At 46.7% G+C, this 24848-nt stretch overlaps 1 protein-coding gene across 11 annotated transcripts in view; it reads left to right on the forward strand.

Annotated features, from left to right (window-relative positions):
* The window catches only part of LOC138818857 (queuosine-tRNA galactosyltransferase), a 98786-nt gene that overhangs the window by 27107 nt on the left and 46831 nt on the right, over positions 1 to 24848 (forward strand). For all 11 annotated transcript variants that reach the window (XR_011369235.1, XR_011369236.1, XR_011369237.1 and 8 more), the window contains 2 exons: positions 20620 to 20715; positions 22437 to 22561. Coding sequence is in view for 6 of the 11 variants with exons in the window: in XM_070010005.1 (XP_069866106.1) it covers positions 20620 to 20715; positions 22437 to 22561 (221 nt within the window). In the remaining 5 variants the exon portion in view is untranslated. The remainder of the gene's footprint in view (positions 1 to 20619; positions 20716 to 22436; positions 22562 to 24848) is intronic.

Consider the following 24848-nt stretch of genomic DNA (forward strand, 5'->3'; position numbering starts at 1 on the left):
CTCCATTGTTTCAGCCTGCTGTAACAAAAATAATTATACATTTGTTAATTTATAAACAGCAGACACTATTCCTCGTCCTGAAGATTTGCTGTCTGGTAAAAGTCTCCTGGCTCACAGATGATGATCCTCACAGGAGGATCCTGATTTCATGGCCAGCCTGGACAACTGCACAAGACCCTGTCTCAAAATAAAGAAGGGCTGGAGACACAGCTTCCAGAGCTTTTGCCTAGTATGCTGTGGATTCAATCACTAATACCACAAAAGCAAAATTCTGTCATCCCTCCTTCTGTGGTATTCCTCGGAACTTCCTGTACTTGAATGACTGCTCTGCATCTGTCACTCCCAAGGCACACACTTCTGAGGACTGACTCTTAACACTGGTTTCTGTGATCCTTCAGCTGTATTCTTTTCAAAATTATCTTTGCGCCGGGCGCCGGTGGCTCACCTACTCAGGAGGCTGAGATCTGAGGGTTGCAGTTCAAAGCCGGCCCAGGCAGGAACGTCCATGAGACTCTTATCTCTGATTAACTTCTCAGAAAACTGGAAATGGTGCTGTGGCTCGAGTGGTAGAGCGCTTACCTTGAGTGGAGAGACAGCGCCCATGCCCAGAGTTCGAGCCCCACATCCAACAACAACAAAATTATCTTTGACTATTGTAGTTCACGTGCCTGTTCACAAAAATCTTAGAACCATCTTGTCTATATCTATAAGGAGTCCAGCTGGAACTGTCATATAAAATGTGTTAAGCCTTAAACCAGTTTGGGTGTAATTACGTCTTTACTGTGTTGTTTTCCAATTCAGGAATCTGATTTTTCCCCCTTCTCCCCCCACACCATCAGTTACATAATTTTTCTGTGATTCTTTTCTTTTCTTTTTTGAACCAATTCTGGGCCTTGAACTGAGGTCCTTTGTTTTCATTCTGCTTTTTTTCACTGCTGGTTCTCTACCACTTGAGCCAATCCTCAAATTTCATCCCCATTCGAATGGGGATACCCAAATCTCAGCTTTCTGAGTAGCTAGGCTTATAGGTGTGAGCCACCAGTGCCTGGCTGCTATTACTTTCACTTGCTTTTTGGCCAATTTTAAATGCTATTGTATACTTAATTTTAGCTTCAATTGTTTATTGTTAATATGTAGAAAAATATGGCTCATAATTATTAGACTATTCATATTTTCTAGTTCATCATAGTTTTGTGAAACTGACTTCTGAGGGATTGACACTTCATCTAAATTGTTAAATATATGTATTTAGAGTTTTTACTTACTGCGTGTAGTGATACTTCTTCCTTTTAATTTCTCATAGTTGTTGTTTGGGTCCTTTCAACTTGTTATCTGTTAGTCTCCCTACAGGTTTATCTGGGCTGGTCATTTCTGACATCTTACATGACATAAGCCTAGCTACTTATATGGTTAACTTTAGTCTTGCTTATCTATTTTTAGTTTAATGTCTCCCTTTTGCCTTCGTGGTTCTTTTCTTCTGTTTGCTTTTGGTTTTGTCTCATACAGTTCTTTAAGGTGGGGCTTAGTTTTTGTCTCGGGACCTCTGTTCTCATAAAACAGTGCTGCCAACTCCCTTTACAGCTGCTTCAGTTGCATTGAATGGGTTTTGTGGCTCATTTCCATTCTGCTCCATTCTGCTTGATACATTTGTAACTTCCCTGGACACTTCCTCATCAATCCAAGGATTGTGTATGGCTACTTGCCATCTCTTCCACATGCATCAGACTTTTAGGGACCAGTGACACTGTCTCTACCTCTCTCTCCAGACTCTTGCAATCTCCTCCTGTCCAGTCTGACCTGGACGTGTGCTGAGGAGAGGGTGCAGGGAGGGAATCCTAGTCCCCAGCTTTAGCTGGTTTGACATTTCACAATCCAGCATAATGAGGGTAACATGGATATAAATATACAGATATACAGAGAGAAACATAAATAAAGAGAAGTAAATTACTAAGAATAATACAGAAAAAATTCCTAGAACTGCAGGGTGTGAGAGACCAGATCAGAAGGTGAGTCAGGTCCCTGGCGAGGGGTGTGGGCAGGCCTGCAGCAGACACAAGACGTCTTAGTTCTTCACATGTAAAGTGGGAAGCACGAATCAAAGTGGCCTTGAATTTCTTGACTTACAGGAGCAGAATTTAGAAGAAACGGGGGCACAGGCTTAAAATCCTCCCAGAAATGTCTTTGAATATAGAGTTCCATGTTTAACCAAAATGTCAGTCATGAGTAAAGATATAATAAGAACCTTTTCATATAAAAATTCAAAATGTCCATTTCCTACAAAAAATGTTTTCTCAGATTTACTGGAAGAAAGCCCATAAGATTGGGAAGCAAATTAAAACAGGGTGATACAAGACAGAGGGGATAGGCCTGTGTCCTAGAGAGTATAAAAAGGATCAGCATGCCAGACTTCAGAGAACAGGCTGCTCTGTTCACTTAGAGATACAAGAGGATGAACAAGGCCATCTGGCTGCTTCCTGGGATCATAGATCCATGTGTGTTTTGAGGGGAGAAGGAGCTAAGAGGCTGGGAACTTAGATGCTTCTCTGGCCCTCCAAGCTGGCTTGCAAAGCTTCAGGGTGGCTGCCTCTGCTCCACAGAAATCTGGCAGGCAGGATCTTGAGATAGTTCATGCTGCAAGGGCCTGCGTGTAAACCATGCCTCTGGGTTCCTCTGGGGTGTGCAGTGGTGGTGGCCACTGTTTCCCCAGACTGGACTCAGGTTCTAGCAGAAAATGCCTCTGTGGTGGGGATGGCTGTGTCTTCGCACTCTTCCTTACCGAGCAGTACCCGTTGGGTTCAGGGTTGGTATCCTGAGCACTTGAATGCTCTGACTGTCTGTCCTGTGCTTGCTTCTCTTTGTCAGGCCCTTGTGTGTGGCCATGCTCCCCAACCTCTGCCTCCTCTTGATAAATCTTGGTCATTGTGATCCACTGCATGTGTTGGTGTTGGGAAGAGAGCCGGATAGACCATTGGGTACCCAGCTGCTCACAGATCACACTTTCTTTAAAACAAATATTGAAACCAAAATTTCAGAACCCAAGCCCAAAGTCCAAGAGTCCCACATTAGGTCTGACCGCTTGTCCCCATATGCCGAATAGACATATTACTGAAGGTAGGTAAAGGAGACTTATTAAATGGCAGCCATGGGAGGACCGCACTTGAGTACATTTCAGCCATCTTCACAGGTACAAACCCGACTGGACCCCACATCCTCACTGTTCACACCACACTGGGGGGGGGAGCCCGGGGGGAGGCATCTGGATGCTTCACCAAGTGTAAAGTCATTGGAGTTATGCTGCACTTACCCTTCTCAGCATAGGATCCCAGCACTCCTACCTAAACTCTGTTCCTCCTATTTTTGAGTGTTGCTGGTAAAGATCCTAAATCCTTACTTCCAGTAGAAGAATATGTTACTGAACGTTCCTTGGGTCTTGTTTTTTTTCAGCCAGTCAGCATGTATGTTGGCTGTCAAAAGTTTTTCCACTGTGTTAGTCACCTCTGTTTGGGCAGCCTTCTGGGACACTGGCACTCGTAGTCAGCAACCTCCACCTCTCATTTTCCAGCCTGTTCCCTGCAGCACTGGCTCAGCTCCCCTCGATGGAGGATCCTGGGGCTCCGTAGAGCATACCTGCCACACATATGATCTGGTTGTCATTGTAAACCAGCCTGTTTCCAGCTTACCACAGAGGTTCAAGCAGAATCCGGGCACTAGCAGTGGTTCTAGCCGTGGCATTTCCCTACACATCTCAGCTTTGATATAGAGCTGGAGATACCCTTCCAGGAGGCCATGAAGCCAGAGGTCAAAGACAACCTGAGATTACACTTTTGTTTTACCGTACTTTTATTGGGCCTCTCTTTTATTGTTTTACCATACTTCCAGACCCACTCATTTGAAGATGACAAAACTTTAATAAAGGCAACATGGTGGTGGATTTGGAAGGCAGTGTTGGTCGCAGTGCTGTGCTCCCTGTGAGTGCTGGTGCAGAGCCACACCTGTAGAACACAGTAGCCATCGGCCTGGCGTCTCAGTGACCACAACCTGCTCCTTCCAAGTCCCCAGAAGCAGGTCCACATACAAACAGTTTAGTACCAACTTTCACACAAAAGCATCTGTTGCCCAGTAGTGGAGGTAGTGCCTCCTTTCCTGCTGCACTGAGCTTTGCTGGGCCTGAGTCCTCACGTGCCAGTGGTGTGCATGTGTGTGTGTGCATGCTGGGTAGAGGGTTCTCCACTCAGGGCCTGAGTCCTCATGTGCCGGTGGTGTGCATGTGTGTGCATGTGTGTGTGTATGCTGGGTAGAGGGTTCTCCACTCTGGGTCTGAGTCCTCACGTACTGGTGGTGTGTGTGTGTGTGTGTGTGTGTGTGTGTGTGTGTGTGTGTGTGTGTGTGTGTGTGTGTGTGTGCGTGTGTGCGCTGGGTACAGGGTCTGAGTCCTCACGTGCTGGTGGTGTGTGTGTGTGTGTGTGTGTGTGTGTGTGTGTGCGTGTGTGTGCGTGTGTGTGCGCTGGGTACAGGGTCTGAGTCCTCACGTGCTGGTGGGGTATGTGTGTGCACGTGTGTGCACGTGTGTGTGCATGCTGAATAGAGGATTCTCCACACTGGGCCTGAGTCCTCCCATGCTGGTGGTGTGTGTGTACAAATTAGATAGAGGGTTTTCTACACTGGGTCTGAGTCCTCACATGCCAGTGGTGTGTGTGTGTGAGCATGCTGGATAGAGGGTTCTCCACACTGGGTCTGAGTCCTCACGTGCCGGTGGTGTGTGTGTGTGTGTGTGTGTGTGTGTGTGTGTGTGTGTGTGTGCGCGCGCACGTGTATGTGCATGCTGGGTAGAGGGTTCTCCACACTGGGCCTGAGTATGTGTGCGTGTGTGTGTGTGTGTGTGTGCGTGTGTGTGTATGCATGCTGGGTAGAGGGCTCTCCATACTGGGTCTGAGTCCTCACATGCCGGTGTGTGTATGTTTATGTGTGTGCGTGCATGCTGCTGGGTAGAGGATTGTCCACACTGAGCCTGAGTCCTCACGTGCTGGTGGAGTGTGTGTATGTGTGTGCGAGCGCACACATGTGTGTATGCATGCTGGGTAGAAGGTTCTCCACACTGGGCTTGACTACCCATGTGGTGGTGATGTGTGTGTGTGTGTGTGTGTGTGTGTGTGTGTGTGTGTGTGTGCACTCATGTGTGTGCTGGGTAGAGGGTTCTCCACTCTGGGTCTGAGTACTCACATGCTGGTGGTATGCATGTGTGTGCACACATGTGTGCGTGCTAGGTAGAGGGTTCTCCACTCTGGGTCTGAGTACTCACATGCTGGTAGTGTGCATGTGTGTGCACACACGTGTGTGTGCTGGGTAGAGGGGTCTCCACACTGGGCTTGACTCCCCATGTGGTGGTGGTGTGTATGTGTGTTCATGTGCACGTGTGAGTTCCCGTGTGTGTGTGTGTGTGTGTGTGTGTGTGTGTGTGTGTGTGTGTGCGTGTGACAGCCCACTGGACAGCAGGGGACCAACTCTTTGAGGACCAGTGAAGTTCCTCTGAAGCTTTCGTATCCCTCCAGCTGGGCAGAATTCTGACTTGGAGATGTCCAGTCATAATCTCACAGGTGGCAGCTTCGTCTATTGGCCCCTCAGGAGCCAAGCAGATACAAGTAAGTGTTTCCCTTTCTTTCTCTCTCACATTTTTTAAAGGGAGAACAATATCCTATTGTGTGTGTTCCATCCATGTTTTGATAGGCTGTTGGGAAGCTGTTGCTGTGCATCATCTAAGTTACTTTTTAAAATTCTCTTGGGTTTATACATAGGAATGGAATCGCTTGGTGATACTGTAATTCTGGCCATCTTGCCCTACTGGTATCCAGCTTGTGATCAGGACTTTGCACCTGAGTCTGGCCCTCCCGGTGAGCTAGCCTAGGTTTCAGAGACCAAAGTCGATCATTTCTCTTGAGGGTCAGAGTCTTAGCTGTCATGCCAGGGTAAGGCCTACTCCCCATGGATGCATTAGCCAGGCATATTTTGACTGTCAGAATAAACATGGGAGCATGTGTAGAGGAAGGTCCCTGTGTCACTGGGAGTGTGTGATGAAAAGTTCTGTGTGCTCATGGGTCCTGGGGAATAGCAAGTGCCGTCATCTCCTTCTGATCATTCCCAAGTGCAGTCATCTCCTTCTGATCATCCCTGAGTGCAGTCATCTCCTTCTGATCATTCCCAAGTGCAGTCATCTCCTTCTGATCATTCCCAAGTGCAATCATCCCCTTCTGATCATTCCCAAGTGCAATCATCCCCTTCTGATCATTCCCAAGTGCAGTCATCTCCTTCTGATCATTCCCAAGTGCAGTCATCTCCTTCTGATCATTCCCAAGTGCAGTCATCTCCTTCTGATCATCCCTGAGTGCAGTCATCTCCTTCTGATCATTCCCAAGTGCAGTCATCTCCTTCTGATCATTCCCAAGTGCAGTCATCTCCTTCTGATCATTCCCAAGTGCAGTCATCTCCTTCTGATCATCTCTGAGTGCCGTCATCTCCTTCTGATCATTCCCAAGTGCAGTCATCTCCTTCTGATCATCCCTGAGTGCAGTCATCTCCTTCTGATCATTCCCAAGTGCAGTCATCTCCTTCTGATCATTCCCAAGTGCAATCATCCCCTTCTGATCATTCCCAAGTGCAATCATCCCCTTCTGATCATTCCCAAGTGCAGTCATCTCCTTCTGATCATTCCCAAGTGCAGTCATCTCCTTCTGATCATTCCCAAGTGCAGTCATCTCCTTCTAATCATCCCTGAGTGCAGTCATCTCCTTCTGATCATCCCTGAGTGCAGTCATCTCCTTCTGATCATTCCCAAGTGCAGTCATCTCCTTCTGATCATTCCCAAGTGCAGTCATCTCCTTCTGATCATTCCCAAGTGCAGTCATCTCCTGATCATTCCCAAGTGCAGTCATCTCCTTCTGATCATCCCTGAGTGCAGTCATCTCCTTCTGATCATTCCCAAGTGCAGTCATCTCCTTCTGATCATTCCCAAGTGCAGTCATCTCCTTCTGATCATTCCCAAGTGCAGTCATCTCCTTCTGATCATCTCTGAGTGCAGTCATCTCCTTCTGATCATTCCCAAGTGCAGTCATCTCCTTCTGATCATCCCTGAGTGCAGTCATCTCCTTCTGATCATTCCCAAGTGCAGTCATCTTCTGATCATCCCTGAGTGCAGTCATCTCCTTCTGATCATCCCTGAGTGCAGTCATCTCCCTTCTGATCATTCCCAAGTGCAATTGTCTGATCATTCCCAAAGCTGCTGCCAGTGCTGTTTGGCTGCTGGTTGGGAAGAGGTTAAAACAGTGGATGCTGCCCCACCTCTGATGGTGCACAGCTGTCTAGGACATGTGATTTTTGCAGGCTCTCCACCTACTGCCACTGCCAAGAGCCAGTAATTTTCATCGTAGATGCAACAGTTTCAGACAACCTTAGTCTTAGAAACATAGTCGTACTTCTGTTAGGAAAGAATTTTGGATCATTTGACATACTTACATCACTTTATGAAACAGTTTATTCTGCTCCTCACCACGAATCCCATGTCTAATGGAAAGCCCAGATACAGCTCACCTGGAAACAATGTTAGTCCTGGGGTGAGCTGTGGGGAGCATTATGAAAACCTCACAGTGCTCACTGGAATGATTTTTCCTATTAAGGAATAAGTCAGAAGGGAGGCTGAACCAGGAGAAGAAATCTGGTAAATTTTTCATCATTTCCATTTCTACTGGTCAACTTAGAAATGAGGAAGACAATAAAAGAGCATAATGTGTTTAACATCTGTATACTTGTATTTAGGTTCCAACTTGTCATAAAAGATACAGGACTTTTTCCTGAAAGTACACAGGAGTCTGGAGAGGCAGGGCCAGAAGCCTGGGGACATGGCAGCTGTATCTCCCTGGAGAGCCTACTTCATTGTCACTCAGAGGACTTGTCAGACACATCTGTATTTCAAGCCTGTGACCTGGGCAAGTTGCCTAATTACTCTGATCATCAGCCTCTATGTCTTCAAAGTAGAGAAAATAATGGCATTGCCTCTGGTGTCTGTGGGCACTGGCTTAGGGGGTAAGGTGGAGAGCGCCACTCACGGCACCCCAGGCAGGCTGCACCATTCTCGCAGCTTGCAATGACAAACTGACCTTGAAATGACTCCTGCCCTGCAGCCACAGCACTTATTTCAGCATCAGCTGAGATGTTCCCCTTGTGTGAGCCTGAGATTGTAGTCCCTTCGGGGCATGAAGCAGACCAGCCAGAATCCCCATGAAGGTCCAGGAAATAAGACAGCATCTGTGGGCTCTTGTCCATCAGGAGAGATGTGAGGGCACTTGCTTTCTGCATACCCCTAGCTGGACTTGCACGCGCATGCATCCACATAGATGTACAAGTGTGTAACAGTAAAACTTGCAGTGGGTTTGAGGTATTCTGATCTTTGTCGTCACGTATACTCACAGATACTTGAACAAGTGCATTATTTACCCATTTGTAAAAGAGGTAACCCTTTTTTCATAAGAAATAATGAAAATTAAAACTGAGCAAGATGTCAACAGCCACACATCTCAGATTGCACTGACTTCCTCCAGGCAAGTTAATAATCAAAGCAAAAGGAGCCTCAGGAACAGACCTCCAAAGAAGGAATCAGAATTCAGAATAGCTGTAATGTGGGATTACCAGTCTGGAGTTCACCAGCAAGTACATAAAATACAAAGAAGTAGAAGACCCTGGCTCTCACTCAGCACAAAAAGCACTTGGTATAAACTGGGTGGGAGAAATGTCCTTTTGGGGTCTCCCTCATGCCCAGCCAGCGGTGAGCTTCATAGACACACACTGAGGAACGGTGAGCCGAGGTCAGCAAGCTCCTCAGGCTGGGGGAAGTTTGCTTTGAGAACCAAGTAGACAGTGGTTTTTCTTTATGCCAAACCTATTCCCTTTGTTATTCACTCATTGTATAAAACAAGGTAAGCTATGTATCAAAAATAGTATTTTGAAATGTCCAGAATGTCTTAAAAAATAAGGCTGCTGCCAGGGTTAGTGGCTCAAGCCAGCCACAGCACTGGCTGCTTGACAAGGAGGGGTCGGTAGGGTGACGGCTCAAGCCAGCCTGGGCAGGACCTCATTGGACTCCATCTCAACCTGTGGATGGGTGTGGTGGCCTACAGCAACACAGAAGCATAGTGCTGGGCACGGTGATGTTCACCCCTCCTCTCAGGTATATGGAAAGCACACATAAGAAAATCACAGTCCAGGCTGGCCCAAGCATGAAGTGAGACCCTATCTAAAAATAACCAACACTAAAAGGGCTGGTGGAATGGTTCAAGTAGTAGAGCTCCTGCCTAGCAAGTGCAAGGCCTGAGTTCAACACTCAGTACCACCAGAAATCAATCAAACAGAAGTCTGCAAGCTTTCATGTAATTTCAAAGCCTGGGAAGCCAGAGCTGGATACCCTGGCACATATCTATAATCTCAGCCGTTGGGAAGCAAGACAGAAGACTAGAGAGTCCCAAGCCAGGCTGTGCTACATACATAGTGAGGCCTTGTCTCAAAAATAAAAAAGAGCCGGGCGCCGGTGACTCACGTGTGTAATCCTAGCTACTCAGGAGGCTGAGATCTGAGGATCAAAGTTCAAAGCCAGCCTGGGCAGGAAAGACCTTGAGACTCCTATCTCCAATAAACCACTAGAAAACCAGAAGTGGCGCTGTAGCTCAAGTGGTAGAGCGCTCGCCTTGAGCTGAAGAGCTGAGGGATCAGTGCCCAGGCCCAGAGTTCAAGCCCCACGACCAACAAAAAATACAATAATAAATAAAAAAGAAGGAAGGAGGGGAACACGGAAGGAAGGAAAAGCAGCAAGGAAGCAAGAAAAAACCACTGAGAATTCTAGCTGTCTTCCTGTTGGGCTCATCAAGAGCCAAAGCTACTACTCTGAATGTCCTCAGGAACAAGGGAAACTAAGGAAAGTTGAATGACAATGAGAAAGCAAGTCAGATGTTAACATTTTTAGTTTAAAAAATTAAAAATTACTTGAGTTAAAGAAATTTTTAAAATGTTAAATTACTTTTTAAAAGGAAGTTCTAGAGTTGAAAAGTACAGTAACCAGAGGTGTCTGTGGAAGACATGCAGAGCAAGACCCATTTCCAGAGTAATTGGAACTGCTGTAGCAGCAGCAGTCCACGCAGTTACATGCATGGTTATTCTTTTGCATAGGTCAGGACTGACCAGTATAACTCAAAACATAATTCATCAACATGGTTGAGTTGTAAAAAGTGACAAAATAGGAGGTAAAGCTGCACACCAGTGGCTCACGCCTTTGATCCTAGCTACTCAGGAGGCTGACATCTTGGGGATCGCAGTTTGAAGCCAGTCCATGCAGGAAAGTCTGTGCGACTCTTAGCTCCAGTTAATTACAGAAAAAGCCAGAAGTGGCTCTGTGGCTCAAGTGATGGAGTACTATCCCTGCCCAGGACTGGCCAAAAAAAAAGAGGCCCACTCATGGCTGTGTGTGGGTGGACAGGTCTGTCTTCATCAGGCTCTGGGGAATGACCCAAGCGTGGTTCCTGCAGTGTTGGGCAGTTGGTCAGGAAGGAGATCTGAGGCTCCGAGGTCTGAGGCCGGGGTTTTGGCAGCCTCAGGCATCTCCATGTTCTGGGGTCTGTTGGGGTCCACAGTAAAGTGACTTTCCCACAGTTCCCGCACAGTGCAGATCATGTTTGTTAAAGTTGAATACCCAGTCCATCTTATCCTCACTGCCAGAGAAGAATGCCAACAGCTCCTTCAACTGAGAGGCACAGGCCAAAAGAAAGCCCAGCAGAAACAGTGATACAGCCCATGAGCCTCCCAGAAGCTGGTGTCTGGTCCTGCAGGACCATAGCCCCCTGAGCTCTTGGCACCCTGGAGCAGGCGGTCGGTCCCTGCCATTAGCATGTGGTGGGACGCATGGCTTTGGAGCTAGCCGTTGCAGCCAGTGGCTGTGAACTGGCATGGCCCCAGGGACTGCTGTGCTTATTTGATGCTCACACAACTCTTCTGTGAAGTGTCCTTTCAACATCTTTGCTCATTTTTTACTTAATTTTTTGTCTACCTTTTTTTCTTGTCAGTACTGAAAATTAAACTGACCTTAGTACTTGCTAAGCAAATGCCCTGTTACTTGTGCTACTTCTCCAGGTCAATCTACTTGTTTTTGAGTTGTAGGAGTTATTTATATATTCTAACCACGAGGTCCTTACCAGATACATAGACCTGACATAAATTGTGAACATTTAGTACATGATTTGTCCTTACATTTTCCTACTGATGTCTTTCGTAAAACCAACTGTTTCAATTTTGATGGAATCCATTTTATTTATTCATTTTTATTAATTATTTTATTTTTTATTTTTTGGTCGTGGGGCCTGAACTCTGGCCTGGGCTCACTCAAAGTGAGCACTCCACCACTTGAGCCACAGCCCCACTTCCACTTTTCTGGTGGTTTATTGGAGATAAGAGTTTCACAGACTTTCCTGCCTGGGCTGGCTTTGAACCGTGATCCTCAGATCTCAACCTCCTGAGCTGCCACCAACACCCAGCTTTGGAATCCAATTTAATATTACCTTTTCAGATCTGAACGTGTGTTCTATTTTGGAATACTATCTGTAGCTTACAAACATTTTCTTTACAATTTTCTTCTAGTCTTAGAGTTCTGACTCTTAAGTTTAGCGCTGTCATTCAAGGTCAGGTAGGTAGGTATGATGTGAGGTAAGGGTTGAATTTCATTTTTTTTTTCCATGTGGATTTTCAATTGTTTTTCCTCCGTATCTTCTCATTGAATTGTCCTCCACTTTTGTTGAACATACATGTGTGAATCCACGTGGGGCTCTCTGCCTGTTCGGCACAGCTGTTGTACTATATATTTGTCTGTCACTGTGGGTTTGGTTGATTGTGTCTGTCTGTCTGTCTGTCCGTCCGTCTGTCCTAGGGTTAGAACTCAGGTCCTGGGCACTGTTCCTGAGCTTTCTTTGCTCAAAGCTAATGCTCTACCATTTGAACCACAGCTCTACTTCCAGTTTTCACTGAAAAACAGCAAATGAACTCTTGCAGACTTTTTTAAAGTCCTGTGCTTTCTTTTGATAGTTTCATACAACACCTATTTTCTCTCTATGCAGCCCCCAACCTGCGCATACGAACAGCCTGTGTCTCTGAGGCTTGTACCAGGGGTCTGCCCACACTGAGATCCAGAGCCCCACAGCCACCCAAACTTGGGTCCTCTCCATGACCCAGGGCCTAGCCCCCTAAGGGGGACAGGTTCCAGAAGTCTGCGGACTCATTCCAATTCTCTCATAGGTTTCTTTGGGTTTAGTATGATATGGCAAGCACAGTAGGTTCACAGAACTCTCCTTGCTTCCTCCATGGGCTTTGTTCCTGCCAGTCTAGTGCCTGGTTCCGTTTTGAAAGGTGCAAGACAGTACATAGCACAGGGAGGAGATTCTCATCCTCAGCCCGGCTTGGCCTGGTCCTGGCATATATGTTTGAAGGAACCCGTGGGCTCACCCTCAGCCTGACTTTTGGTGATTGGTGAAGTCCCCTCCTGTCGGTACCTTCTGTCTGGCAGAGTGACCAGTGCCCCATCAGCCCTGGTCATGTTGTGGTCACCTCAGCAAAGATGGATTGAGTTGCTTTGTGGACAGAGCCATAGTTCCATCCAACATAAATATAATGTGTCCCACAGACGAAACAAATATAATCTTAAAATGTTTAATAAAACTTAAAAGCAAAATTTAAGAGTACAAACTACTATTGTTTCAACATGTGATCAATATAAAGACTATCAGTAAGCTATTTCACATCTTTTTTTTTTTTTTTTCTGTACCGAGTCTCCCAAATGCCATGTGTGTTTTACACTCTGTGCCATCCCTGGGACCATCGTGGGTGGCCGGTGGCTACCACCCCGGCCCATGCAGGTGGAGGGCAGCTGGAGCTAGGGATGGCCTGTCTTCTTTGGTGCATCTCACATGTAAGCAAACCGCTGAATCATCAGGCCTCCAGCTGCAGAATACACATGCCAGAAAATAACTCAGGAATTTTTTTTTTTCTGGGTTACACATTACTTTATTATTTTAGAGTGTACTCCTACTTGCAACAAAGAGTTAACTAAAATAGCCTCAGACAGGTCCATCAGAGGATTCCAGAACGCAAGGTTATTATGGGAGATGGCTTCTAGCACCTTGTTGTCCTTGAAGACCTTCCAGTGGAACAAGACATGGAAGTAAGACAAGATATTGATGTTCCTGACTCTGAAGGCTTAGGCTAATGTCTAGGTTTGCATTTTAGCTTTCAACAACATTTTTTTTTTCTGGTTTTTTTTTTTCTTGTTTTTTTTTTTTAATTTTTTTATTGTAAAGATACTATACAGAGGGTTACAGTTACATGTAACTCAGGAATTTTTTTGGCAAATAAAAGTTGAAAACAGGAAGCTCAATTTTTGCTTTGCAATAGTTTCCAAATAATAGTGTGAAGTCTGTTTTATTTTTCTGATGACTGAGGGAAGGGTACTGAGCAGAGTTGTTGGGAATAGTGTTTGGTGTTGTCTGGAAGAGGTTGTCCATAGGCCTTATTAAGGGACATTATTTGCCAGTACACCTGAGCCTCCTCCCAGGAGCTGGCGTCAGGTGCTGGGGCCCTGTTCATGCTTCGAAGACCCACATGGGCACTCAGACCCCAGCACCTGTGTCAGGGTGTAGCTGCACCCCATGTTGATGTGTAGAATGCTGGGCAAGTTATTTTTCTCACAGAACTGCATTGTCTGCCTCCCTGCCTGCCTGCCTGCCTGCCTGCCTGCCTCCCTCCCTCCCTCCCTCCCTCCCTCTTTCTCTCTCTCTCTCTCTCTCTCTCTCTCTCTCTTTCTTTCTTTCTTTCTTTCTTTCTTTCTTTCTTTCTTTTTCTTTCTTTCTTTCTTTCTTTCTTTCTTTTTTGGTTGGTTGTGGGGCCTGAACTCTAGCCCTGGGCACTGTCCCTCAGCTTCTTCAGCTCAAAGCCAGTGTTCTACCACTTGAGCCACAGCACTTCTGGCTTTTTCTGCTTATGTGGTGCTGAGGAATGGAACCCAGGGCCTCATGCAAACGAGGCAAGCGCTCTACCACTGAGCCACCTTCCCAGCCCTGCATTGTCTTTCTACTTCAGTGTTTCTTCTGATGGCTCCCTTGGTAACAGGAAAGACTGTAGACTCTGATGTACCATGAGAGTGTTTGATATGCATAAAATGCCTAGAACAATGGTGCACCTGTGGGGTTGTTAGCACATCACATCTATAATGTGGTGCGTGGACACGGGAAGCACAGCCTCAGATATTCTGGCATCTACTACTGACGCTCGTGATACCAGTGCAGATTCTTGTCATCTCAGTCACACACACTAACCCCGAAGATGGGAAGTGACCAGAAGTCCTAATGTTGGCTGGAATGGGCCTGAGGCCATTTGCCCCATGACCAGTGTTCCTATAGCTCACTCTTTGCCCGTCAGAGTCCTCACAGCTGTGACAAGAACATTTCCCAAGGTCCTGAAGGTCTTCAGAACCCTTCCATTGGTGTCAGACCTCCCCTTTTTGGAGGGAGCCGTGGGCTCCCAAGCAAGGGGCCTTGTCATTCACCCTGTGGTTGTATCTTCCTTCCCTTTATTTCATTCCAGCTTGATCTGTTGGGGGAGTAGTCAGTAGTCACAGTTACCTGTTCTGTACACAGAGGGGGGAGCTGGGTTCAGGCCTTTTCCAGGGGTAGGGATCACAGAGTCTTTGTTGGCAGATCCCTGTGTGATCAGGGCCTCAAGCCAGCTCAGTGCAGAAGTCCAGTGACTACAGGTGAGGGAAGGCAGGGACCTGCCGTGCCGGCCTGTCGGAATGGCAGGCCAGGTCTAGCAGAGCTGGTGCACCATCTTTACCTTGTTTAGGACCTTTGGAAGAATCAGGGTCAGAGCTCCAAGAGCCACATGCCAGGACACAGTCTCCTGCAGTGGCGGCCCTCCACCCAAGCCCTCATTTCTCACTGCCATTTCAGGTTAACTCGCTATGCCACACAGCCTGCAGGCAGCACAGCCTACCTGTGCCTGTTGTGCGATGCAGAGCGGAGGGATGAGAAGGGTGGTTCTGTGACTTGGTGACACAGACTCGGTGCTGATGAGGACGGCCCTGCCAGTGCCCTGACGCGTCCCGGTGAGGCCGCAGAGCTGCCTGTACTGGCCCTCGCCCTCATCTTTAGATGTCAGTGATAAGTCACTCAAGTTTCCCACATCCTTGCACTGTATATGTTTTCTTAGCCTAGAGTAGACTAGAGACTTGAGGGTGGCTCAGTATAAGCTTAGTATGTACAAAGCCCTAGATCCCATCACAGCACTGAAACACAAATAACTAAAACTGAGCACTGGTGGCTCATACCTGTAATCTTAGCTATTCAGGAAGCAGATATCTGAAGAGCACAGTTCAAAGCCATGCCATGCAGAAAAGTTCATGAGACTTACCTCCAATTAACCAGCAAAAATCAGAAAGTAGAGCTGTGGTTCAAGTGGTACAGTGCTAGCCTCGAACAACAACAACAAAAAGCTAAGGACAATGCCCAGGCCTTGAGTTCAAGCCTCAGTACCAGCACACACACAAAAATTGTTCTTGATTTGTCGCTGTTCTGCAGGAAGTTTAAGATTGTATTCCTTCCTCCTCCTCTTCCTTCCATTTTAGTCAGAGTGGACAGGGTCAGCTGGCAAGTTCAAAAGCTGTGGGAGCATCTAGCCATGTGAGGTAGGTGGGTGCTCACCCCTGTAATCCTGGCTACTCAGGAGGCTGAGACCTGAGGATCCCAGTTGAAAGCCAGCTCAGGCAGGAAAGTCAGTGAGACTTTACTCTCCTGCCAACCGGCAACAAAGTGGAACCAGAGCTGTGGCTCTCGTGGTAGAGCACAGCCTTGCCCAAAAAAGCTAGTGAACAGCACCTAGGCACAATGTTCAAGTTTGAGTACTGGCACAAAAATAAATAAGTAAAGCTAGGTGTCGGTGGCTCATGCCTGTAATCCTAGCTACACAGGAGGCTGAGATCTGAGGATCGTGATTCGAAGCCAGCCCAGGCGGGAAAGTCTAGGAGACTCTTATCGCCAATAAACTACTCAGAAAAAGTAGGAAGTCGTGTTGTAGCTCAGTGGTAGAGTGCTAGCCTTGAGCAAAAGATGCTCAGGGACCCCACCCAGGCCTAAAGTCCAAGCCCCAGGACTGGCAAAAATATATAAATAAATAAATACTCTATTGTATTTGTACAATACACTTTGTTTATCTATTCTCAGCTAATGGCTACTCTGATTGGTTCTACTGTTTGGCTATCATGAGTAACGCTGAACATTTTGTTCTTTTTTTTTTTTTTTTGGTCAGTCATAGGGCTTGTCCCTCAGCCCTTCAGCTCAAGGCAAGCTCTCTATCACTTGAGCCACACAGCACCACTTCCGGCCTTTACTGCTTACATAGTGCTGAGGAATCGAACCCAGGGCCTCAGGCATGCAAGGCAAGCATTCTACCACTGAGCCACCTTCCCAGCCCTTGGCATTCTACTACTTGAGCCACATGACCAATTTTTCTGTTTATGTGGTGCTGAGGAATTGAACCCAGGGCATCATGCATTCAAGGCAAGCACTCTACCACTGAGCCTCTTTCCCAGCCCCTTGTGCATGTTTTTGTGTGGGTGTATATTTGCAGTTTTATTGACTATGTATCTTGGAACAGAATTGTTGGGTAATGTTGTAACTCTCTGTTTAACCTTTTGAGGAATTGCTTGACTATTTTCCAAAGCAGTGGCTCCATTTTCCATTCCTCCCAGCACTTCATGCAAGCTCTAGTTTCTCCACATCCTCACCAACTCTTGTTACTATGCATCTTACAGTACAGGCATCCTGCAGGTGTAGAATATGAAATGCTTAATTTACTATTTATTCAATTTACATCTCCTTGAAAACGAATGATATCAAGCATTTTTGTGTGCTTATCAGTCATTTGTATATCTTTGGAGAAATATCTATTCCAAGTCTTCTGCTCACTTAAAAAAATGGAATTGTTCATGTACTTAATGTTGAATTTTAAAATTATATATCTGAAATACTAGGCCCTTGTCAGATTTATGATTTACAAATATAGTCTTTCTTTTTTTTTTTCTTATTTTCTTAATGGTACCCTTTGAAATATAATTTTCTAATGTAATTGTATCCAGTTTATCTCATTTTTCTTGTTCATGCTTTTGGTATCATATCTTAGAAAATATTGCCCAAACTATAAAGACATGCCTGTTTTCTTCTCAGAATTTTAGGTTGAATACTTATATTTAAGCCTTTGATATATTTTGAGTCTGTTTGTGTTTCTGTTTTTGGTTGGTTGGTTGGTTTTTTCCATTCCAGTGCTTGAACTCAGGGCCTTCTCATACTTGCTCAACTTTTTTGCTCAAGGCTGGTGCTCTAACACTTGAGCGGCTTGAGCCTAGTAGTTTGCTGGTTAATTGTAGATAGAATCTTACAGACTTTTCTGCCTGGGCTGGCATCAAACTGCGACCCTCAGGTCTCAGCCTCCCAAGCAGCTAGGGTTATAGGAGTGAGCCACTGGTACCCAGCTTGAGTTAATTTTATATACCGTATGGGACAGGAGTCGAACTTCCTATGTTTACATGTTGTCTGTAGTCACTGAACTGTCTCAGTAATAATCTTTTTTTTGAAAATCAATTGTTCATAAATATCTGGACTTATTTCCTTTCATAGCTATGACCATCGTCTTCTGAAGAAAAAAGTCACCTGGGATTTTTATTATATAAAATCTGTAGCTAAGGGCTGGGAAGGTGGCTCAGTGACAGAGCGCTTACCTTGCATGCATGAGGCCCTGGGTTTGATTCCTCAGCACCACATCAGCAAAAAGAAAAAAAAAGCCGGAAGTGGCTCTGTGGCTCAAGTGGTAGAGCACTAGCCTTGAGCTGAAGAGCTGAGGGACAGCGTTCAGGCCCCACGACCGGACCCCCAAAAAAACAAATCTGTAGATAAATTAGGGAGTATTTATATCATAAAAATAGTTTTTCACAAAAATGTGATAGCCTTCAATTTATGTGTGCTTTTACTTTTAAAATGTAATTTTTGAACTAGAATAAATCATGTTGAGGTAAGCCAAGCTTAGAGAGGCCAGGGGCAGGTGTTTTCTCTCATATGCAGAAGTTAGATCTAAAATACACCAGGACAGGGGCTGGGAAGGTGGCTGAGTGGTAGAGCGCTTGCCTTGCATGCCTGAGGCCCTGGGTTTGATCCTCAGCACCACATAAGCAAAAAGAAAAAAGCCAGAGTGGCGCTGTGGCTCAAGTGGTAGAGCGCTAGCCTTGAACTGAAGAGCTGAGGTACAGCGCCCAGGCCCAGAGTTCAGGCCCCACGACCGGACCCAAAAATAAATAAATAAAATAAAGTAAAATAAAATACACCAGGACACAATAAGTGATACCGGACTCTAGACACTCATACATGGTGAGGCTGAAAGAAGGTCCTCGTAGGGAAGGGACACAAAGGTGCAAGGCCTCCATGCTTCTGATCATATAAAACTGAAATGAACGCTAAGAAATTAATGTAATTTTCCATGGAGTTCGTCAGTTTATTCCTAAGTGTTTTATATGGTATTGTGTTTGCTTAATATCATCTTTGGAGTATTTATTGCTACTGTATAGAATCCTGTTGTGTGGGCTGGGAAGGCGGCTCAGTGGTAGAGCACTTGCCTTGCATGCTCGAGGCCCTGGGTTCGATTCCTCAGCACCACATAAAAAAAAAAGCCGGAAGTGGCGCTGTGGCTCAAGTGGTAGAGTGCTAGCCTTGAGCTGAAGAGCTGAGGGACAGTGCCCAGGCCCAGAGTTCAGGCCCCACGACCGGACCCCAAAAAAAAAAAAAAAAAAAAAGAATCCTGTTGTGTTTATATAAGGATCTTTATCCCACAAGTTTGCTGACTGTATTATTGGCATAGATTTTGTGTGTGTGTGTGTGTGTGCACACGTGCTCATATATACATGTATGTTCCTTACACTTTTTCCTTAAAGGATAATGCTGTCTGCAAATCTTCCTTTCTAAGCTGGTATTGTTTACATCTTGTCCAGTAGCTCTGCTTACACTTCCATTCACAATATCTAATTAGAGTTGTGAGGATAGATGTTTTGTGTTATTTCTGACCTGGTGTGGACAGCCCTCCAACATGTTGGCTGTTATTTGTTTGGCGGTACTGGATTAAACTCAGGTCCTCTCATGTACTAGACAAGCTTGTGCATGTACTGCATCACAGCCCCAGACTTTTTTTTTTGAATAGGACTCAACTTTAGACCTGGGCTGGCCTGGGTCACAGCCCTCCTTCTTCATAGTGAGGGTAACAGCTCACACTGCCCAGATGTGTATGCACATGTGTGCACACGCCCAGGGGCTTGAACACAGGGCCTCATGCTCTTGATTGGTGTTCTTGCTCATGGCTGGCACTTTACCAGTTGTCATGCGGTTTCTGGGTGTTTGTTTAATTGGATATAGGAGTCAAACAGCTTTGTTTGCCCAGGCTCACTTCAGACTGCAATCCTCAGATCTCAACTTTTTGAGTAGCTAAGGTTATAGATACACGCCGCCAGGAGAGGTCTCACAAACTTCTTGTTTGACCTGGCCTTTAACTACAGTCCTCCCATTGTCTATCTCCTGAGTATCAGCTGGGATTACAGGCCTAAGCCACCACACCGAACAGCATTTCACAGTTTAAAGCATGACTTAGCTGTCATTTCAGCCTTCAGTAGGTCGAAGCAGTTCTGAGTCACTGTGCCAATACAGAGTTGGATTTGGTCAGGTGGTTCTTCTATAACTCTTGAGATGGCTACCTAGTTGTTGGTCCTCATCTTCATGTTGTATATGACAGTGACTGATTTTCACATCCATTCATTTGTCCTCAGATAAAGTTCTACCCAGCCATAGTGTAGGTCCTTTGTCCATAATGACTTTGCACAATTCACGCGAGTTATGTTGAGAATTTTTGCATCTGTTTTCATGAGGGACATTAGTGTGCCTTTCCTTAGATGTGATCTTTTAGCCTGTTTGGGTAGCCGGCCCTGCAGGGGGGTAGGAAGTAACCTTCTTCTGTGTCTGAAACTCCACTGGAACGGCATCAATTCCTAGGTGTTTGCCAGCATTTACCAGGAACGCCTCCCAGCTTTTTCTTTGTTGGGAATGTTCTTGATTTTTCTGTCTCATTAAGGTTGTTTTTCAGTTTTCTATGTTTTCAGTTGGTTCTGATGGTTAATGTCTCTCTAGAATCTCTGCGTTTGTCCATGTTACCTAGACATTATCCATTACCTTCTTTGCTACTTCAGGTTTTCCTCCTTGTGACTGAAAGTGGAATGTTTATTGTTGGTTCTAATGTACCGCGTTACTGTCACCAAATGCAGATATCAGCTTCTATGTTAGGATCTGGAGGTGAAGTGGGCAGGTTGCCAATTTCTACCTGTCTTGCCAGCCTGATACCATTGTTGAGTTCCCATGAGAAGAGACATGAAATCCCTTTGTTACTTAATGGCGTGTTGTGAGTAGGTCGCACGAGAAGCTGTTCTTTTCTGTTAATGATGTCGATGCTAATTGCTTCTAGGTATTCACCTCAAACGGCCCCACAGTGATCATGCCTACCTGGTTCTGCTCTCGAACTTGGTTTCTCCACGTGGGACCATTTGACGAGGGAGGGAAGGTAAGTGCTGTGAAGGACTCAGACCCTTCACCTGGCCAGCCCTTGGTGTCCTCTGTCCTCTCATGGTGTTTCCTAAGCCACGGCTCAGAGACTCACCTCCATGAGACTGTGTATATCCCCTGAGCTACACCTGCTCGGGGAAAGCACCTGGCCTCAAACCCAGGTTATTCTCATCCTGGGTGAGCTGGTTGGGGAATGTAGAGTATCTGGTCTAAGAAGTCCTATTCTGGTTGGGGATCTGTTCTGGCTGTCTCTAGGGACGCAGGAGCTAGGAGCCCTATTCCTGTCTGGGATCCACTCTGGCTGTCTCTAGAGGAGCCCTGCTCCTGTCAGGGGCCTGGGTGTCTTTGCCTACCTGTGGGAAGGGGGAGTCCGGGCCACACACGCAAGCTCTGTGGCGAGTCACAGGAACCATGCTGGCCGCTGGCCTTGCCACCAGCAGTTATGCGGCCCAGAAATATTCCAGCCCCACACAGAACCTGTCATGAACCTTACTGGCCACATACCAGCCTACCTTCTTCGAGCCCTTTTTATTCCTGCTCTCTTCCTCGGGGGGCAGTTTTGTGCATAGGTATTGGATTTCTGATTCGTGAGCCCTCCCTGCCCCAAACCCTCAACTGTTGGTTAAGGTGTGGTTTAGGTCAGAACTTGGGGAGGGGCCGTCTGTGACATAGCTTGGGGCTGTTGTTTTTGTAGGAGAAGAAGTAGGTTTTAACCCAGGATGCTTAGTTCCTGTTTAAGTTTCACTGTCATTCTGGACAGTTTTCCAGTTCCTGGCTCAACATCGCCCCTTCTGCCACTCTGATGAAATGCAGCCCACCCTGGACCCCTGCCTGGGTCCAGGACTCCTGGAGAGCTGCGACCTGACTTGTGTTTCCTTCTGTCTCAGGGACCATGCCTCTGGGTTCTCACCACAAGTGTCCTCGGCATCTTGCCAGGGCTTCCCAGTCATTCAGCTTGGCCTCTCCTCTTTCCCCAGTGCGTGAGCTGCTGGTGCTCAGGACATGGTGGCTGAGGCTGCCTTCCTCCTCCGAGATGTGTCTGTGGTTAGCGTGCAATGTTTGTCCTAAGATCTTCTGTGCCCACAGAGTGTCCTTTAGGGCAGAATTAAGATGTAGACCCACCTGTCTCTCCTCTGTCCCACATCTTCTCTGGCCTGTCTCAGGGAGAAAGTCAGTTGCTTATCTCTTTTTGACTCTGCATTGACACATCACTGTTGATCCTCCAAAATGGTTTTCGTGTTGCGTCTTTTCTTTGTTTTTTGGTCCAGCGGCAGTGGGGGTGGGGGGCGGGGGTTTGAACTCTGGGCCTGGGCACTGTTCCTCAGCTCTTGAGCTCAAGGTGAGCACTCTACTGCTTGAGCCACAGCGCCACTTCCGGTTTTGAGTGGTTTATTAGAGATACGAGTCTCACGGACTTTCCTGCCCGGGCTGGCTTTGAACTGTGGCCTCAGCTTTCAGCCTCCTGAGTAGCTGGGGTGACAGCATGAGCACCGCACCTGGCTCTTTTCTTTTTTTGAGATAGGTTCTCACTATGTTACCCAAGCTGGCCCTAAACGTGTCAGCTCAAGCAAATCCCTCCACCTTGGCCTCTTGAGTATTTGGGACCCACACCTGGCTCAAAGCTAGTTTCTTGGCAACAAGAGCACCCTTCTGTCCCCTGCCTGATAGCTGGGGTGGGCTGGCGCAGCTGGTGAGTGCATTCTCCTTTGGCTCCTGCAGGGTGTGCCGGAGGACCTGCTGTTCTTCTACGAGCACCTCAGGAAGGGGGGTGGCGTCTTCCGGGTGGACCACAGCCTGCTCCTCTACCGCTACCACCTGTGTGCAGCCACACACTCTGTCCTTGAGTAAGTCGGTCACGCCTGGTTCTAGAAGCTCTGTGGGGAGGCTGCCATAGACCTGGTCTAGTAGGCAGTGTTGGGGTGTAGAGGTCATGACGGTCCTTGGAGGAAGTGCAGGGTCTAAAAGACCAGCCCTGTCCTGGCTGTGTGAGGTGGAGCCATGGCCACACGAGGTGAGCCGGCCTCATGGGGGCACAGGCCTTCGTTGGGCGGTGGTGGGAGCCATGGTTGGACCTCAGAGACTCTCCTCACAAGCCCTGGACACTCAGGCCTTAGTCTGGGTGTCACAGGCTGCGACTGAACTGCATCCTCCGCTAGAGGCATCCTGGCAGGGCGTGGGGACCTATCTTCAGTGGGCCAGGGAGTCCAGCCAGCCCCCCTCGTTCTCCGCCATGTGCCAGCCCCATTTCTGGCCTAGCATGTGCCAGGGCATCACTCCAGGGGAAGGCGAAGGGGAGGTCAACTCTGTGTGGGGTAGGGGAGGTGTCTCACGGTTGTGTGTGTGACAGGAGGCTACTGGCTGTCAGGTGCTGGCCCCACGGTGCTGTAGGCTGGCCTCGGGGTGTCCCTGACTATGAGGAGCTGGCTCATGCTGACCCCACTCCTGTCCAGGATGGGACTCCCTGAGTAAGAGCCATCTCCCTGGTGTCTTGACATCTACAACAGGGCCGCAACTTGAAGGTTATAATTGTGCCATGTACAGGAAGACTCAGATGTGCCTGCCACCCTTCGTTAAGCCTGAATTTGATGCAGCTGCCCTAGAACACTATCTTGCTGAGAATTACCCTAGATTTGACGTGTGCTGACGGGACCTATACAGTTAGGAAGGTGTTTAGCAGGAAGATGAGAGAATCAAATAGGGACTGGAAAACAGGAGAAGAAAAAAATCAAGAGTTGGTTATTTGAAGCCGGGCACCTGTGGCTCACACCTGTAATCCTAGCTAATCTCAGGAGGCTGAGATCTGAGGATAGAAATTCAAAGCCAGTCTGGGCACCAAAGTCTGAGAGACTCTTAACCTTTAATTAACCACCAGAAAACTGGAAATGACACTGTGATTCAAAGTGATAGAGCACTAGCCTTGAGCAAGAGAGCTCAGGGGCCACACTCAGGCACTGAGTTCAAGCCCCACGACCAAGAAAAAAAAAAAAGAGTTGGTTATTTGAAAAATAAGATTGATAAACTTTTAGCAAGACTGATTTTTAAAAACCACAAATTTGCCATTATTGAGCATGAAAAAGGGACAATTAGTGCTAATGTCACTAATATTTTTTAAATAAGTTAGTAAATTAACTTTTTAAAAAGAAGAGTTGGACCATGTGGCATTACTGATGTCTTCTACCAAAGTATAAACAACATTGTGGCTCCAATCTTATTTCAAATGCTTCCAGGAAATGAGAAGTGAGATTTACCAGGTGTTAGAAGGGAAGCCAGCTTACTGCTTAATGATGTCACAAGTCTGATGTCAAAATGTACAAGGACATAATAGGAGGATGAGTTACAGACTAACGCCTCTGATGCAAACGTAACTCAGAATACCAGAGGGTCAGGTCCAGGAGCATAGAGGGGAAGGTAATGCAGCAGGAACACAAGTCTGGTTTAACGGGCAAAATCAAGCATTACAGTTTACTGCTTGAGCAGAATAAAAGAAAAATCACAAGATCAACTCAGTAGATACAGAAAAAGCATATGACAAGATTTAATATCCATTTGTGGTATTTTTAATTCAGAAAACTAGAAATAGGAGAGAACTTTCTCAGTCTGTTACACCTCCAAAAAGCTGTAACTTGGGCTGGGAAATTGGCTCAGTGGTAGAGTGCTTGCCTCGCACGCATGCCTCGGCACCACACAAGCAGAAAAAAGCTGGAAATGGCGCTGTTGCTCAAGTGGTAGGGCACTAGCCTTGACCTGAAGAGCTGAGGCCCAGGCCCAGAGTTCAGCCCCCATGACTGACAAAAAATAAAAATTTAAAAAATCTGTAACTTCAAACTTAAAATAGTTACATCTGTGCAAATCTTGTCAGAAGTCCTCTGGTGGTGACTCTTAGTCTGCCTTTTTGTTTTAAATTGAGAATGACCTGTATTTGCATCATTTAGCATTTTTGTAGGAGATACTGAACATACACCAAGACATGAAAGAATAACTTCTGGGAAATTAAACACTGCCCCTGTTTGTGAACTCCTGAGCCAGACTTTAGTCACTCACTCACCACTAGACACTGGTGCGACCCTTGGGTCTCACCAGACAGCACGTTTCACCGTGTGCTTGCCTCTCTGTAAGTCAGCGCCTCTGGCA

The sequence above is a fragment of the Dipodomys merriami genome, unplaced genomic scaffold, assembly GCF_024711535.1.
Source record: "Dipodomys merriami isolate MVZ:Mamm:240054 unplaced genomic scaffold, mDipMer1.0.p SCAF_783, whole genome shotgun sequence".
In the NCBI taxonomy this organism is placed as follows: domain Eukaryota; kingdom Metazoa; phylum Chordata; class Mammalia; order Rodentia; family Heteromyidae; genus Dipodomys; species Dipodomys merriami.